Source organism: Giraffa tippelskirchi, chromosome 8, assembly GCF_054371585.1.
Source record: "Giraffa tippelskirchi isolate mGirTip1 chromosome 8, T2T-mGirTip1v1.2.pri, whole genome shotgun sequence".
Lineage (NCBI taxonomy): Eukaryota > Metazoa > Chordata > Mammalia > Artiodactyla > Giraffidae > Giraffa > Giraffa tippelskirchi.
In genome coordinates this window covers 84240686-84259708 of record NC_137282.1, presented here as the reverse complement: position 1 = coordinate 84259708, position 19023 = coordinate 84240686, and the positions used below count along the sequence as shown (strand labels likewise).

Sequence of the window (19023 nt, the reverse complement as noted above, 5' to 3'; positions counted from 1 at the left end):
TTTATGTCATCATTCTTCACCCAGGTCTAATAGTAACATGTCTTAGCACTTGCCTTCATTTAACTGTTACAAACAGTTAATAGAGGTTTATGTCTTGTTTGATCTCATGGTTCATGTCATAATCAGGTTGACATCTAGTTATGTACTTCCACATCGTTTACAACTGGGATTCTAAAAGAAGAATGAATGTAAGAATGGCAGTGATTTCTGTCATTTCACTTTGGCACTGGAATGGGTCCTTTTTGTTGTTGTTCAGTCCTTCAGTCGTGTCCGACTCTTTGCGACCCCATGGACTACAGCATGCCAGGCATCCCTGTCCTTCACCATCTCTTGGAGCTTGCTCAAACTCATGTCCATTGAGTCGATGTTGCCTTCCAACCATCTCATCCTCTGTTGTCCCCTTCTTCTCCTGCCTTCAATCTATCCCAGCATCAGAGTCTTTTCTAATGAATTGGCTTTATGCATCATGTGGCCGAAATACTGGAGTTTCAGCTTCAACCTCAGTCCTTCCCATGAATATTCAGGACTGATTTCCTTTAGGATTGACTGATTTGATCTTCTTGCTATCCAAGGGACTCTCAAGAGTCTTCTCCAACACCACAGTTCAGAAGCATCAATTCTTCAGTGCTCAGCTTTCTTTATGGTTCAACATGACTACTGGGAAAACCACAGCCTTGACTAGATGGAACTTTGTCGGTAAAGTAATGTCTCTGCTTTTTAATATGCTGTCATGGTTTGTCATAGCTTTTCTTCCAAGGGGCAAGTGTCTTTTAATTTCATGGCTGCAGTCACCGGCTATAGTCACCATCTGCTGTGATTTTGGAGCCCAAGAAAATAAGTCTGTCACTGTTTCCATTGTTTCTGCATCTGTTGGCCATGATGTGATGGGACCAGATGCCATGATCTTAGTTTTTTGAATGTTGAATTTTAAGCCAGCTTTTCCCACTCTTCTCTTTCACTTTCATCAAGAGAATCTTTAATTCCTCTTTGCTTTCTGCCATAAGGGTGGTGTCATCTGCATATCTGACGTTACTGATATATCTCCCGGCAGTCTTGATTCCAGCTTGTGCTTCATCCAGTCCAGCATTTCACATGATGTACTCTGCATGTAAGTTAAATAAGCAGGGTGATAATACACAGCCTTGACGTACTCCTTTCCCTGTTTGGAACCAGTCCTTTGTTCCATATGTGGTCCTGTTGCTTCTTGACCTGCATACAAATTTCTCAGGAGGCAGGTAATATGGTCTGGTATTCCCATCTCTTGAAGAATTTTCCACAGTTTGTTGTGATCCACACAGTCAAAGGCTTTGGCATAGTCAATAAAGCAGAAATAGATGTTTTTCTGGAACTCGCTTTCTTTTTCAGTGAGCCAGTGGATGTTGGCAATTTGATCTCTGGTTCTTCTGCCTTTTCTAAAACCAGCTTGAACATCTGGAAGTTCTCAGTTCACGTACTGTTGAAGCCTTGCTTGGAGAATTTTGAACATTTGCTAGCATGTGAGATGAGTGCAGTTGTGTGGAACATTCTTTGGCATTGTCTTTCTTTGGGATTGGAATGAAAACTGACTTTTTCCAGTCCCTGTGGCCACTGCTGAGTTTTCCAAATTTGCTGGCATATTGAGTGTAGCACTTTCACAGCATCATCTTTTAGGATTTGAAATAGCTCAGCTGGAATTCCATCACCTCCACTAGCTTTGCTCGTAGTGATGCTTCCTGAGGCCCACTTGACTTCTCATTACAGGATGTCTGGCTCTAGGTGAGCGATCACGCCATCATGGTTATCTGGGTCATGAAGATTTTTTATATAGTTCTTCTTTGCATTAATGCCACCTCTTCTTAATATCTTTTGCTTCTATTAGGTCTATACCATTTCTGTCCTTTATTGTGCCTGTCTTTGCATGAAATGTTCCCTTAGTATCTCTAATTTTCTTGATGAGATCTCTAGTCTTTCCTATTCCTTTTTCCCCCCTTATTTCTTTGCACTGATCACTGAGGAAGACTTTATCTCTCCTTGCTATTCTTTGGGACTTTGCATTCAGATGGGTATATCTTTCCTTTTCTCCTTTGCCTTTAGCTTCTCTTCTTTTCTCAGCTATTTGTAAGGCCTTCTCAGACAACCATTTTGCCTTTTTGCATTTCTTTTTCTTGGGGATGGTCTTGATCACTGTCACCTGTAAAATGTCACAAACTTTTGTCCATAGTTCTTCAGACACTATTTATCAGATCTAATCGCTTGAATCTATTTGTCACTTCCACTGTATAATCATAAGGGATTTGATTTAGGTCATACCCGAATGTCTAGTGGTTTTCCCTACTTTCTTCGATTTATGTCTGAATTTTGCAATAAGGTTTTTATGATTTGAGCCACAGTCAGCTCACCAACTTGTTTTTGCTGACGATATAGAGCTTCTCCATCTTCAGCTACAAAGAATACAATCAGTATAATTTTGGTGTTGACCATCTGGTTTGATGTCCATGTGTAGAGTCTTCTCTTGTGTTGTTGGAAGAGGGTGTTTACTATAACCAGTGCATTCTCTTGGCAAAACTCTGTTAGCCTTTGCCCTGCTTCATTTTGTACTCCAAGACCAAACTTGCCTGTTATTCCGGGTATCTCTTGACTTCCTACTTTTGCATTCCAGTCCCCTATGATGAAAAGGACATCTTTGTTTGGTGTTAGTTCTAGAAGGTCTCGTAGGTCATCATAGAACTGTTCAGCTTCTTTGGCATTAGTGGTTGGGGCATAGACTTGGACTACTGTCATATAGAATGGTTTGACTTGGAAACGAACAGAGATTATTCTGTTATTTTTGAGATTCCACCCAGTGGCTCAGTCTCCCACTGGCCTCCAAGGTCAAATTCCCTGGGAATTCTCAGTCCCTTTGCAGGATGCCCAGGTTGGGAAATCCGTTGTGGGTCCTAGAACTTCCTTAACAGTGCGACAATTTCTTTGGTATAATTGTTGTGCAATTTGTGTATGTTATAGCACATCTCTCTTCAGATTAAAACAAATTTCTGTGCTTATAGCCACCTGTGTGTGGCTAGTAACTGCTAACCATAGACAGTGTGTGTATAGAACTTTTTGAATTAGGAGTGATTTAAACATCTATTTCTTGTAATTGGTTGGATAGTTTTCTTTTTCCCTTCTCTGTTCTCCATATATTTCTATCTAGATCTCCGTTTCTTATGGGTTAAGGTCAGTTTCTCTCTTTCCCCCTTTTCCCCTCCATTTCTTTGTTTCCTTTTGAATTTTTCCCATGGTATTTCACGAAGTTGTTCCCTCCACTTGGTCTTTCTTTGATCTGTGTTCTTCCAGGCTTGTCTCGTGTTTCTCTTTCCCTCTGCTCTCTCCTTCTACTTCTCTTTTTACCTCCTTCCCAGGTTCATTTCCTCTCTCTTCACCCTCCCCTACACCTTCCCCTTTCTCCTTCCCTCTCTATTTTCTTCCTTCCTTTTCCCCATCGTATCACTGTACAGAATGACATGTCTCTGTAATAAAGTCCCTAGGCTTTTGAAGGACTAGGCTTTTGAGCTTCTTGTACTTTTGTCTTTTGTTTTGCCATATCCTTTGTGTACAGTTTTCACATTTCTCCCTGGCTCTGGTATCAGCTTGTAGCAGCCCTTTTATTTTCTGTTTTAAATTATTTATGGATTTAACAATCAGATAAGCAAACTTACAAGAGTTTTTTTGGAATATGAAAGCCTAACCATTGGGTCAGGGTGTGAGAGGCTGTTCCATTAGTAAAGTCCATAAACATGAGACTTGGTCAAATCTGCTTTGGCTGCCTGGTGATAACAGTGAGAAAAGTATGAGCTTCAGATCAAGTGAGTGAGGTCTTAATAGCCCATCTCTGACCCTAACTAGCAAGGCAGTCTTGAACAGATTTCTTTACTCAGAGATAGTTTTGCTGCAGTTAGAGGCAAGGTCCCAATACAGTGCTTGGCACATAATGTGTACTCCATACCAGATAATGCTTTACAACCTAGGATTTTTGTTTTCTTTTTCTTTTTTTTGCTACTTTTAAGGAATTTTTGTTGACTGTAAAAAGGTGAGTCTGTTTAATAGCTTGAGTTGGAGATTGGTAAGTTGTTACTGTAACAGTTTTTCAACTTGAGCAACATCGACTTATTGGGCCAGATAATTATTTGTTTGGGGAAGCTGTCTTGTTCATTGTAGTGTCGTTAGCAGCACCCCTGGCCTCTACCAACTAGATGCCTGTAGCACACCTCCACCAGTTGTCACAAGCAAAAATGTCTCCAAGCATTGCCAAATGTTTCCTAGGGGACAGAATCATCTCACTTAAGAGCCAGTGCTGTAAATAAATGTCTGTAGGTTTTATTATAAAATTTCTCCAAATACTGAGCACAGAATAAACGCTTATTGAATTTAAATCATAATAAAATATGTCTTTGAATTCCGTTTTGTTTGAGCTAGGTTAAAAAATATTTACAGAGTTGGTTGGTGTTTTTTTTGTACAAGTTCATTAACTTACAGTGTAATATTTGGAAGTTCTTAGAAGTCTCTAAGAATAGCTCTGCAGAATAAGAAAATAAGAAAAAGGGTTATGATTCCAGGAGACTAGTTAGACTGGAATTAGTTGGTCACCCTTCATTGTGTTCTTATAATAGGTTATACATGTCTAATAAATTTTATGTTTTTTTGTTATCATTACTATTTATTGTGTTGCTGTCTTATTAAACTGAGTTTATTAAGCACAAGAAATATGTAGTATTTATTTTTTTACTCTTATATCCCTCTCTTCCCCAAATCTTTGCACATTGCAAGTGTTTAATTAAAGGTATTACACTGGAATGATTTTGCAGTTTGGAATAAGAGTTTTCTGTTGTATTAGCATTTGTTTTGTTATTAAGTATAGCATGCCTGTTAGGATTAAGTTAATTTAGTAGATCAGTGGGGCTGAAATGTTGTAGAGGGTAGGCTTTATCTCCAGAATTAAACCTCCTTTTAAGGTATGAAGAGAGGGTGCCAGTGATGTGATCCTAGGACCACGTGAATGTCACACATCCATGCTTGCCTTCTGACATCATTTCACTAAAGTATTGTGTATAACAGGCTGCTGATGAAAATAATCTTAGCATTCTATTTTTAAAACTGACAACATGCTGATAATCTAAAGACCTGTTTTTAAAGGTGAAAATATTTTAGCTCTTTTACATTTTAACTCTTTTTCTATATTTAATCTCATATATGAAAAGCTCCAGAGGAATCTTTATTTTGTTCTGTTTAAAAAAGCTTCAAAATTATATAAATGTAAAAATTATAGTGGTATTAAACAATATACAGTAAAAAGTGAAAGTCCTGTCTCACATCTCTTTCCCATCCACCTCCTCACCCCGACAAAAGGACCATTTCTCAGAGGTTACCACTAGAAGGTGTTTATTCTTATTCTTCTTTGGCGTAATTAAAAATGTGTATGTGTGTATATTTTATTGTGTTGTAAGAATTAAGCTAAACTAGAAATGTCGGATATAATGCTCAGTTTATTTAACATTTATTATATGTGTACACAAGGGTTTTTTTAAATGAGATCTTGAGATTTGTGGTTTGTGTTTTTTCCACTTCCCAGGATATCATGAGCCCTTTCTTTTTCTATAAATGTAGATCCACTACTTTTTTGTAACTGCATATGTGTGTTGATAGATGTGTGTGTGCATATCTATCCATCCATATATATGTATATGCATCCAAATATACATACACGTGCATAATACATACACCGTAATTTATTTAATCATTTCATCATTAGAAAATGTAAGTATTCCCTACTTCTTTTTGCATTTTACTGTTTTATGGAGAATAGAATTTTAAAAGTGATTATTTAGCCAAGAGCATTTGTACTTTTATTTTAAAATCTACTTATAAATTACTCTCTAAAAAGACTATGTTGTAGAATTTTAATTTGTGGCAAGATTTTTTAAAGTTTGGGTTACTCTCTGTTTCTTTAGGAGATCTGTTCAGTTAACCCTCGAAGCCCTATAAGTAAAATGGTCATAGCATTTAACTGTCCAGTTCTAGCTAATCATCATGTTTTTTAAAGTTAATAATTTTAATAAGCATCTCAGGCATTTTTATTACCTAGAGATGGTTTTAGACTTCTAACTCTGTCAAAATATAATATTGTTGATATTGTGGAATATTTTAGTATTTGTCAGAAATACTTACTTTGTAAGGAAGTTCTGTGAGTTAAGGATAACAAATAGATTGACTGATGTTGCCCATGGATTTTATTAAGCAGAATATACCAGTGTTGTTGTTCAGTCGCTAAGTCATGTCTGATTCTTTTGAGACCTCATGGATTACAGCACGACAGGCTCCCCTGTCCTTCACTATACCAGTGACATGTTATCGAAATCTTTACCTCATTCATTCATTCATTTATTTTTTGTATGCGCCATGTGGCATATGGAATCTTAGTTCCTTGACCAGGGATTGAACCAGTGCCCCCTGCAGTTAATGCGTGGAGTCTTAACCACTGGACCAGGGAAATCCCATACCCCATTTAGATATAAGATATCATGTAGCAATATTTTTGTTTATATTAAAAAATGTAATAGTTAACGCTCATGAAATAGTTGTGAATTTCATATGGTATTGAATGCTTAAGTTTATGTATAAGTAACAAATTTAACAAACCTAATTCAACTGGAAGTTATTTGCTTTCATGATGAGCAAGGCCAAAAGTAAAATCTTAATTTCAGGTGGAATGACCTAGGGGTTGAAAAAATGTTAATTGCATTCTCTTGTTCCATTGCTCAGCTCTTTTCTTTTGGGTTAGTTTCATTCTCAAACACTTTCCATATGACTAAGATAACAGCTTTCAATAAGAAGAGATTAGCTTTCTCTTACAACTTCTGCCTGAACTCTGATCCTATTTAGTGATATTAAACTAGGTATTTTGTGACTGATAGTCATAAAAACACATGGGGTGGGAAAGACAGAACACCAATGAAATGTCTGATGTCTAATAATTTAGGATTTTAAGTGACTATTAAGTTGCTAATTCTTATATTTTGAAAGATTTTTCAATGATTTCTAAACAGTAATTTATTCTTACTATTAACAAACCTATGTAATAGGGCAGGCATTGTTACATTTTAATATTTTACACAGGAGAAGGGAAGTTACCAATAATAGCTAAGATAGAATGGAAAAAATTTGTTACTTAATGATTGAAGGTTAATTAGTAATTCAGTCAGTAGTTGAGGCAGGATGAGATTCCTGTTATTGAAATTTACCAATTCAGTGTTCTTGCTATTTCTGCCCACCTCTTTGCTAGAGTTTAAAAAAAGTAAAAGGGTTTGATTTGTAAGATTTGTTTATTTAAATTGGGAAGTGATTGGTAAGAGAGTATATCACTATAAAATTTTTTTATTAAAATAAGTTATTCCTAATATTTTGAAACTTAACAATAGATGAACTCCTGGTGATTAAAAGTAAAAGTGTAATGTTTCTTTCATAGTGGAAAATATAGAATCTTAATCAGTGTCATCTCTAATTTCTTACTCCTGATATATGTGAATTATTTACATATAGAAAGTTTAGTCTCTTCTTGGGATAATTTTAATTCAAAAGGGATATTTTCATTAAGTGATTACTAAGACCTCTTCTGTATATCTGGAAACAATTGTTGTTCAGTGGCTAAGTTGTGTCAAACTCTCTGTGACCCTGTGGACAGTGTAGCCCAGGCTCCTCTGTCCTCCACTGTCTCCTGGAGTGTGCTCAAATTCATGACCATTGAGTGGTTGATGATGTCTAACTATCTCATCCTCTTCTTCCTCCTTTTCCTTTTGCTTTCAGTCTTTTCAAGCCTAAGAGTCTTTTCTGTTGAGTTAGCCCTTCACATCAGGTGGCCAAAGTATTGGAGCTTCAGCTTCAGCTTCAGTCCTTCAGTGAATATTCAGGGTTGATTTCCTTTAGGATTGTCTGGTTTGATCTCCTTGCTGTCCAGGGGACTCTGGAGTCTTCTCCAGCATAATTCCAAAGCATCAGTTCTTTGACGCTTAGGCTTCTTTATGGTCCAGCTCTCATATCTGTACATGACTACTGGAAAAATCAAAACTTTGACTGTATGGACCTTTTGCAGCCAAGTGATATCTGTACTTTTTAATGTGCTGTTTAGGTTTGTCATAGCTTTCCTTCCAAGGAGCAAGCGTCTTTTAATTTCATGGCTGCAGTCACCTTCCACAGTGGTTTTGGAGCCCAAGAAAATAAAATCTGTCACTGTTTACACTTTTTCCCCTTCTGTTTGCTATGAAGTGATGGGACTGGATGCCATGATACTATTTTTTTTAACGTTGAGTTTCAACCCAGCTTTTCCATTCTCCTTTTTCACCCTCATCAGGAGTCTCTTTAGTTCCTCTTCAAACAATATGAAAGCACAATTTAGCCACTGTTGAAAGGATACCCTTAATATCTGTTACTATCCCTGGAGAATAGGCAGATAATTATGACAAATACGTTTCACTGTAAACTGTTTTTAGTTACTTGTGATTTTCCATTTTCCAGCTGAGTGGACATTTTTCTCAGAAACATTTCTTTCAGTATAAATACATTTATATTAGGTAGCAGAAAATGAAACTCCTTTCTAAATAATTCCCAAATTTTGTGTGCTTTTTGGAAATCATAATAATAACTTAGAATTTTTTTTTCACTTTTCAAAAGTGCTAATTCTAGCAAATGTTAAATAGTGAACAGTCATACATTTTGTGGTTTGAGAAGGGGGATGATTTTGAAATTATGTTTCTCTGAGTCTATAGTTTTCTGCAAGGATATCTAGTAAGTGTGAAAAAGAAAATGCAGGAAAGGAGAACCAAGTACATACTTAGGTGAGAAACTAAGTCTTGACCAGATACGATTTTTTATACTTTATTTTTGAGTTTCAAAGCATTTCATTTTATTAACATGATGTAGCGGAAGAATGGAAACACTGCCTTTTTAGAAATGGAGTTGTTTTATGAAACTAACGTTTTTCCAATTTTAGAAGCGCAAAGTTTTATGTTTTAATAACAGATTCTGAGTTTCATTTTTCTATTAAGTTTATGAATTACAACATATCCAAAATCTTAAGTGATAACACCATGATAAGGTGTCCTTTTAATTTTCTTTTTTATTAATATATGGTACCATACAGTGACAGTGATAGTAATCTAAAATATGTGTGAAATCTCGAATACTCCATATTTCTAGAAATGCAATTTTAAGTCTTTTTGTCTTTAAGTCTTTAAGTAATGCAGTCTTTTTGTGTGTTTGATAATCCTTTGAAATGGGCAGTATTTGTATGTGTGTTTTTCGCTAGCTGTTCTAGAAAAATATAATAAATTCACTTATTCATTTGGTGTGTTTATAGCTAAGAGTATGGTTCTCCAGATTCTTGATTCATACCATTTTTGAGGCTGGGGAAATGATAATGTTCAGTTATTCTGTTTTTAAATCCACCGCCTCGCCCATGTAAATTTTTGTTTGTTTTTTTGTGTTTGTTTTTGCTTTGCATATGTAAATAATTTTAATACAAAAGTAGAGTCACATTTCAGTGGGCTCTGGACTGAGCCTGGTTTGGTTTCATTTCTGGCTTTACCATTTAATAACAGTTTCATGGTGTTTGGAAGTCTTATTACCATCTCTAGTCTCAGTTGTCTTTATTATCAAAATATTACTTACTTTCTAGGATTGACATGATTAATAGTCAATAAATGCTACTTCTGTTACTATTTATGAATATATACTGTATATATAATGCTTCTTAGGTTATGTAAGTAATAGATAATCATTGTAAACATTTATAAAATACAGAAAAGCACAGAAAGAAAAATAAATCACCTATGATTGTACTTTCTTGTTTGATGTTAAAATGGTGATGTGTAGTCTTCTTAAAAAAAGTATATACCTTTTTTCTAAGAAATGTATATTTTTAAGAATATTTTCCATAACTCATTGATACATTATGCAGGTTGTTCTTTGTGTTTCCAGTCTTCCCAGATGGCGCTAGTGGTAAAGAACGCACCTGTTAACGCAGGAGACGTAAGAGAGGTGGGTTCGATCCCTGGGTTGGGAAGATCCCTTGGAGGGAATGGCAGCCCACTCCAGTATTCTTGCTTGGAAAATCCCATGGACAGAGGAGCCTGGCGTGCTGCGGTTCATGGGGTCGCAAAGAATCGGACACGACTGAGCAACTGAACTGAACTGATCCCCTGTTTGTTGTCACTTCAGTCGTGTCAGATTCTGTGACCCTATGGACTTTAGCTTTCCAGGCTCCTCTGTCCATGGATTCTTCAGACAAGAATACTGGAGTGGGTTGCCATTTCCTCCTCCAGGAGATCTTCCCCATCCAGGGATCAAACCCCCGTCTTTTATGCCTCTTGTATTGGCAGGCAGGTTTTTTACCACTAGCGCCACCTGGGTACACCTCTGAAACCACAGAGCTATCTACAAGAGTAGGCACTCTTAGGACAATCTTGCCTGCAGAAGCAGACACACCCAGGCACTCTAGCTCTGCACACGGCTCCAAGGCCACATCTCCTGGAGAGAGGACATGCATCCTGACCAAGCAGGCCAAAGTTCGAGGCTTCCTGGCCTAGAGCCAGTAGACCTGGGCTCCCAGAACTGCCTCCCCAAAGCCAGGGTTCCTTTGAATGCCTTGCCTGGCACATCCACCTGATGCTTCCCTCTGTAGACACAGGTGCTGGCTCTCCAGGGAGTCTTGATGCAGACAGCCACCAGGGGTGATGAGAAGGGAAGCCCCCAGCAGCTGGGCAGTGGGAGGCAGTGTGGAACAGAAGTGGATGGGCCCTGGATCTCCGGATTGAGTCTGGGGGCCACGTGGCTGCCACCCAGACTCAGAAAGCCAGGACCACATCGCAGTGGCCCTGTGGACACATAATCTATTCTCTGTTCTTCACCATGCTCCCCTCTTTCTGGATCAGGGCCTGTTCTATTTTCAAATCTCTTTTTGTTTTTGTTTTTTTTGTCTCTGAAGAAGAAATTGGACAGGAAATTTTACAAGGATCCTACCAGTAGAATAGTGAATTTATATCATTACGGTTTTTTTGCTACAGTATTGTGCTTTTCCCAGAGGCAGTTGTGCTGGTCACTTTGGTTTTTTCTGTGTGGTTAAATAAGATGTTTGTAACTTCGTGTGTGTGTGTGTGTTAGTCGCTCAGTTGTGTCTGACTCTTTGTGACCCTATGGACTGTAGCATGTCAGGTGCCTCTGTCCATGGAGTTCTCCAGCCACAATACTGGAGTGAGTTGCCATTCCCGTCTCCTGGCGGATCTTCCCTACCAAGGGATCAAACCCGGGTCTCCTGAATTACAGGCAGATTCTTTACCATCTGAGCCACCAGGGAAGTCCTTGTAACTTCATACTTAGGAAGATTAATAGTAGCACTTGAAAACCCTTCTGATACTTCACATTACTTGAATGATTGATTTTCTTTTTAATTCTTTTCAGTTAGATCCAGTAAATAACTTGAGAAACTTTATGGGACTTCCCAGGTGGCACTGATGGTAAAGAATCTGCTTGCCAATGCAGGAGATGTAAGAGACACGGGTTCCATCCCTGGCTAGGGAAGATCCCCGGGAGAAGAAAATGGCAACCCACTCCAGTATTCTTGCCTGGAAAAACCCATGGACAGAGGAGCCTGGCAGCCTACAATCCATAGGGTTGCAAAGAGTTGGATATGATTGAAGTGACTTAGCATGCATGCATATAGCTTTTACATAAATTTTCAAAACAGACTGGGTCAAAAACAAGGAGACCCTGTGTGAAGGCATCAGGCAATTACTCAGACTGTAAGTGGTATAGTAACCAAGACTTCAGAGAAGAATCTTGTGGAAATGAGCTAACTTCTCCAACAGTATTTACCTGGGAAGTACTGACTAATGTGGCATGTGGACAGGAAGCTAAAAATTCATACTTTAGTCCCAGGAGTACTATTGCTGAAAAATGGAGAAAACAGCACAGAGCTTTTGTGGAGACCTATGGAAATCAAGTAAAGAAGATCCTTTCCTCAGTACATTTGCTGAAGCCTGGGATGGGAAACTTAAAATCCTTAGTAGAAATCCTTTGAAAATCAGGGTAGAGCTCCTAATGTTTTTGTAAAGCAAAAATGAGATGTATCATTCTCTTGAGATTGGTCTCATGAACAACAAGCTTTCAGTTGAAACCTGGGGGAAGGAGGGGATGAAAGGAAAAACCAGGAATTGACTCGGTCTTACCAGGGCAGCAGCCTAATCTGGACTTGCCATTGTCCATTGGCCTCACGAAGAGAGAGAAGGGTGAACCCCTTGTGGAGAAAGATGTCATCAGGAATCTATGCAAGTTTTTATGTACATAGATTATAGAATTCACCAAGACAAGACTGCATGACCAGAACAAAAGGAAAACCAAATAATAAAAACAGACTCAGAGATTATCTACATCATTCATATCCATTTAGATTATAAACACTTTAAATATTTAAAATGTGGTTAATATATCCAGAACATAGAGGAAACTGGAGAGAATAGGTGAAAAATGATTTTTATTATGATATTGGATGTGTACAAAGTAAATGGAAACACATTATGTCAAGTTAAAAACTCACTGGATAGGAATAATAGAAGACTGGACATATCAGAAGACAAGAGAATAGAAAATACCCAGCTAAAGGACAGAAATAAAAGATAAAGGAGGAAACAGAAAAAGAAGGCTTTGAGATTTGTGCTATACGAAAAAGATCAAACATTTGAATAGTCAGAAAAAGGGGAAAGAGAATTGGCCAAAAGTAATTTTGAAGATATGCAGAGTTTTTTTAAAATTGGTAAAATATATCAACCTAGAGATTCGGAAATTTATGTTTTCCCTAAGCAGGGATACAGATAAAACCACACTTGAACAGTTAAAATGCGAAAACCAAAGATAGAGAACAATATCTTGAATGGAGTCTGAAAAAAAAGAATATGACCTTCTTAGGAGCCAATAGTAAGACTGATATCAGACTTCCCAACAAACGGTGGAAGCCATCTTGAAATTGTTTTGAATTCGTTACCAGCAACCTTGACTATAAAACAAATGAAGACACCAGTAAAACAGATCAACAACAATGAACTGAGAGTTCTTTAGGGAGAAGAGAGAATACCCCATAAAGGTATCACTGGAGTAAAGAATAATGGAAATGGTGTGAATTTGAGAGTAAAAATAAATTGATAATTGAACTAACTAAAAACAAAAGTAACTTTATAGGGCTTAAAAGATAGGTAGAAAAAGCAAAAACAAAGGGAAAGGTGAGAGGAATACATGGAAATGAAGTGTTTAAAGAGTCTTATTATTGAGGACATGGTAAAGTAGTAATTTCTGTTAGACTGTAGTAATTTCAAAAAATGCATGTTGTAATCTCAGTGGTAACCCCTGAAAGAATAGTTTTAAAAACAGTAGAAGTATGAAAGAGGGAAAAGAGTAATAAAAAATAATTGTTTAGTTTTAAAACAAAGTCATGAAATCTAGAACTGTCAAGTCAGAAAAACAATTAGATGATAGACATAAATATTCATATTTTGACAGTGGAATCATATATTTTTCAAAATTTTATTAAAGACAAAGGTCTTTCCTGTCTGAAAAAGTAATGTACATAGGCAAAAGCATAATGCATTTTTGTACACTTATTTTGTTTTCCTGACAGCTGCTTTGTGATATTGGCCACAGTGAAGAAAAACTGGGTTTTAACTATGAGGATATCATAATTTGGTAAGTATAGTTCAGTTCCCTTCTTCATACCTTCTGAATTTTAGTATTTCAGTTTTAGTAATTTTAAACTAAAAATAGGTTACTGTAACACCTTGTATTGATTTTATAGAAACAGTTGTGTGAATGTTAGAAAAATTCAGGATCTCCAACATTTTTAACATTTTTAACTGTTATCCTATTCTTATTGGTATTTTGTAATTTTCAAATACAAATAATCAAATGCAAATCAAAACCACAATGAGGTATCATTTCACACCAGTCAGAATGGCTGCTATCCAAAAGTCTACAAGCAATAAATGCTGGAGAGGGTGTGGAGAAAAGGGAACCCTCTTACACTGTTGGTGGGAATGCAAACTAGTACAGCCACTATGGAGAACAGTGTGGAGATTCCTTAAAAAACTGGGAATAGAACTGCCATATGACCCAGCAATCCCACTGCTGGGCATACACACCGAGGAAACCAGAATTGAAAGAGACGCGTGTACCCCAATGTTCATCGCAGCACTGTTTACAATAGCCAGGACATGGAAGCAACCTAGATGTCCATCATCAGACGAATGGATAAGGAAGCTGTGGTACATATATACAATGGAATATTACTCAGCCATTAAAAAAAATACATTTGAATCGGTTCTACTGAGATGGATGAAACTGGAGCCCATTATACAGAGTGAAGTAAGCCAGAAAGAAAAACAACAATACAGTATACTAATGCATATATATGGAGTTTGACAGATGGTAACGATAACCCTATATGCGAGACAGAATAAGAGACACTGATGCATAGAACAATCTTATGGACTCTGAGGGAGAAGGTGAGGGTGGGACGTTCTGGGAGAATAGCATTGAAACATGTATATTATCATATGTGAAACAGAACACCCCATTCCATGTTCGATGCATGAGACAAGGGCTCAGGGCCGGGGCAATGGGATGACCAGAGGGATGGGATGGGGAGGGAGGTGGGTGGGGGGTCCAGGAAGGGGAACACATGTAAACCCATGGCTGATTCATGTCAATGTATGGCAAAAACTATTACAATATTGTAAAGTAATTAGCCCCCAACTAAAATAAATAAATTTCTAAAATAAAAAAAAAATGCTTAAATATAAAAAAAAAAAACAACAAAACTAATGTTGAAAAATACCTGGACTTTTACAGTCTTAACTTCTAAATTAAACACACAGTAAAAGTTCTCATGTTATTCCCAAGAGCAAGAAGAACCTGTATAATTATCTCTACATCTCACCTAAGAAAACATGTGCTTATGGCAAACCTGATTTGCTCAAACCTACCAAGAAAGGCAGTGTTACAGTTTCATAGCCATCTTTTTGGTATGCTTAGGAATTAAAATTGGTATAAATAGTCTCTTCCTACTGTCATTATAAAGCATTTTTATTTATTGGTTTAAACCAATGATTCTTTGAGAGAAGTGAAACAGATAGGTGAATAGAGAGCAATAGATTGTAGAGGCATATGTGACACAGCCTGAAAAAGGCATATATAATTTCCTTTTGTTTTTATAAACTACAAAAGGTAGGAATATACCAAAGAGGCACAAATTAAAAAACAACATTAGTAAAGTGCCATGGCTTATAGTGAATAATTTTTATATATGTAAAATGACAAGTAGCTTTGCTTATTTCAGCTGAGGAAGTATTTGATACCACAATTCTGTGTGTATTTGAAACTCATGTAGCATGACTTTTTGTTTTCATACAGCTTGCGGTTAGCTTTATTGAATGAAGCAAAAGAAGTGCGGGCAGCAGGGCTTCGAGCTCTTCGGTATCTCATCCAAGACTCCAGTATTCTGCAGAAGGTGCTAAAATTGAAAGTGGACTATTTAATAGCTAGGTAATTTTCTTAGAGCCCTCTGTTTTTATATGTTTTTTAAATCATATATTAAGTTTTAGCATACCTACCATAAAGTATACAGATTTTTAGTGTAAAGCCTGTAATTTTTACAGGTAGGTATAACCAAGTACCCTATTATCCCAAATAAGATATGGAGCATTTTCAGTATCCCAATCAAGTTCTCTTGTGTCCCCCCAGTCAGTAGTAAACATTGCTCTGACTTCTCATTTTAGACTAGATTTTCTTATTTTTGAGTATCATAAATTGGAAGTGTATGTTACTCTTTTCTTTCCTTATGTTAATCTGTGAGATTTATCCATGTTAATAAAAAAAAAATTCCATGTAGTATTTCATGTTATAAATAGAGTATAATTTATTTATTCTGTTGATTTTTTTTTTTCTTAGTTGTTTTCCGTGTTTGACTATTTTGAATAAAGCTGCCCTGAACTTTGTTGCACAAGTTGTTGGTGGATATTGTGCGGTCATTTATTTTAGGTACATATGTAGGAGTGGTATTGCTGGGTGATAAGTTTTTATGTATATTTAACTTTAGTAATAATTACTGCCGTGCAGTTTTCCAAAGTGGTTGTACTGATTTCCATTCCTATCACAAATACTTTAGTGTTCCAGTCCCTCCATATTCTTACCAGCATTTGCTATTTTCAGTTTTTAATTATATTTTTTTTTTGCTGTGGTTTTCATTGTGAGTTTCATTGTGCTTTTAATTTCCATTTCCCTTTCATTTGCCTGTTGACTGTTTGGATATCCTATTTTTTTTTTTTGCTCATTTGTAAATTGGATTGTCTATCTTTTTGTGTAGGAGTTCTTGATGTCTTCTGGATATGGTTCCTTTTGAGTATACTAATTGAGAATGTCCTCTCCTAGTCAGTTTACTTTGTCTTCTTACTCTTCTTAATTAATAAAATCCAATATAGCAGTCTTTTATTTTATGGTTAATGAGTTTGGTCTTCTTTGGAAGAGAGGTCTCTGATCTCTTCTGAAGGGTTTATTCCTTATATATTGAAATAATTGTCAGGTCATGATTCATTTTTATTAATATCCAATAAATATTAGAGGCATTTAGTGAAAAGATTTTCCTTTTGTGTTCTAAATTAGTTTCATTTTTGTTGTAAGTCAGGTAATTGATAAGTATGGATCTATTTTTGCTTTCCCTATATTCTTTATTTGGCCTCTTTGTCTGTTCTTGTTCTATTTCCTCCCAGTTTTAAGTGTCTGTAGCTTGACAGTAAGTTGTTATCTGTTAGTGTAAGTCCTCCTTGAGGAAAGAAGTTTCTGGGTTATTTTGAGTTCTGTATTTCCACATGAATTTTAAAATCAACTTGTCCATTTCCGTCAAACTTTCTGAGGTATTAATAGTAATTGCATTGAAGCTCTAGATTAATTTGGGGTGAATTGACATTTTAATATCAAATCTCCTCAATGTTTATTTATTTGGAACTTTAAATTCTCTCAGCATTTTGTAGTTTTCTAGCAAAGATCTTGCACATATTTGTTAGGTTTATCCTAAGGCATTTATTACATGATAGTGTTAATGTAATTAAAATTTTTTTTCATAGTTCTTGCTGCTAACATATAGAAAAATAATTGTAGGGTTTTGTTTTGTATGTTCTTATCTCAGTGATCTTGCTAAATTCATTTTTTAATTCTAATTGTTTTTAAGGTTATTTTATTAGAGTTTCTATGTACATTAGTATTAGTTGCAATTGATGACCATTTTGTTTATTTCTTTACAATTCTTATGTTTTTCTTTCCCTCCTTATTGCACTGGTTAGAATATTGCACTGGCTAGAAATGGTAATTGGATAACTGTGTTTTGCTCCTGAACTCAAGTTGAAATTGTTTGGCTTTTGCCATTGTTTATGATAGTTAATGTAGATTTTCAGTGGATTTCTTTGTGTTCCTTGTTTGCATTCCTGAGGTAAACACCATTTGCTCTTTTTGTCTTTTTATTTTATTTTTAATTGTATTTGGTTTGCTAATAGTTTGTGGAAAAAAGTTTGCAATTATGCCTATGAGAGGTATTGGCCTATTTTTTCCATTTTTCTAATCTTGTTTGATCTTGGTATCATGAGTATGTTTATAAAACAACTTTTGAAATATTTCTCTCCTTATAGTCTCTGGAAGAATTTTTGTAAGAACTTTCTAATATACTGTTTTTTTTACTGTACATGATCAGTAGAATTCACCAGTGAATCTGTCTGGGCCTGTGGTTTTTTTTTTAAGGAGGTTTTAATATTATGAAGTCAGTTTTTTTTATTTGTTTGTTTACTGGCATAATACTATCCAGATTTTCTACTTCCTCTGTCAGTTCTTTATATATTTTGAAGCTTTCTTATTGCATTCATATTTAGAATTGTTAAACCTTCCCATTGGGCTAATTGTTAGTTACAAAATGTGTCTGTTTCTAGTAATACTTCTTTTATGAGTGTTCTTATCTGATACTAAGATAGCTATACTAACTTTCTTTTTATTTCTTTTATTTAGGATTTGCACAATATATCCTTTTTTGTCCTTTCACTTGTTTTTCTTTTTCTAAAAAGTTTAAATTTCTCTCCTGTTAACATCATACATATTTTTTAAAAATCTAGTTTGACCATTTTTGTCTTTTGATTGGCGTATTTAGACTATGTCTAGTGTTTTTTTATATGCACGGTCTATGGGCTTTAGCTAATGTAACTATATATGTTTATGAGTTTGTCATCTTGCTATTATTTTTCACATGTATTTGACTTTGCTATCTTGCTGTTCATATTCTGCTTGTCACATTTATTCTTTGGTCTTGCATGTGTCCTTTTTTGCTTCTTTGGGAAAAAAAAGTCAAGATTTTTTTTTTCCTCTTCTATTAATGTATTGGCTTTAAAGCCTTTTCTTCTTTAGCAGTTGCCCTAGAGATTACATTTATCCTTGGTATATTAAGGTTTACCACTTTTATTACAGCCAGAACCTCTTACAGTTTGACCATATTAACCTCCCCTCTGTCTTTTATCATGTTACATTTTTATTTCTATATATATATTTGTAACCCCACAGGATAGTCCTGTTAATTGTATTAAATTGGAACTCTTGATATTTACTTATGTTATTTACTTGTTCCAATATTCTTCCTTCTTGCATTTCTACATTTCTATCTTGGATCACTTTCTTGGATTCCCATTACTGTTTTCTTGTAGTATAGGTATACTGGAGTTGAAATCTTTCATATTTTGTCAATAAATCCTCTGTTTGCCTTCCCACTTGAAGGCTATTTTTTTTTTTTTTTTGATCAGTTACTATTTTTCAGTGCTTTAAGTTACTGTGTTCTGGATTTTGTTTCTAAGTAAGTAGTTTCCCTTGTTGCTTCTTGTAAGTGATAATGTCTTTTTCTCCTTTGGCTACTTTAAAGATTTTTCTGTTACTTTTCTCTCCTATCCC

General features: G+C 35.8%; 1 protein-coding gene across 4 annotated transcripts in view; it reads left to right on the top strand.

Moving 5' to 3' along the window:
* RICTOR (RPTOR independent companion of MTOR complex 2) overlaps window positions 1-19023 on the top strand; it is a 124415-nt gene that overhangs the window by 37831 nt on the left and 67561 nt on the right. For all 4 annotated transcript variants that reach the window (XM_081519273.1, XM_081519274.1, XM_081519272.1 and 1 more), the window contains 2 exons: window positions 13673-13737; window positions 15460-15591. In XM_081519273.1, coding sequence (XP_081375399.1) covers window positions 13673-13737; window positions 15460-15591 — 197 coding nt within the window. The remainder of the gene's footprint in view (window positions 1-13672; window positions 13738-15459; window positions 15592-19023) is intronic.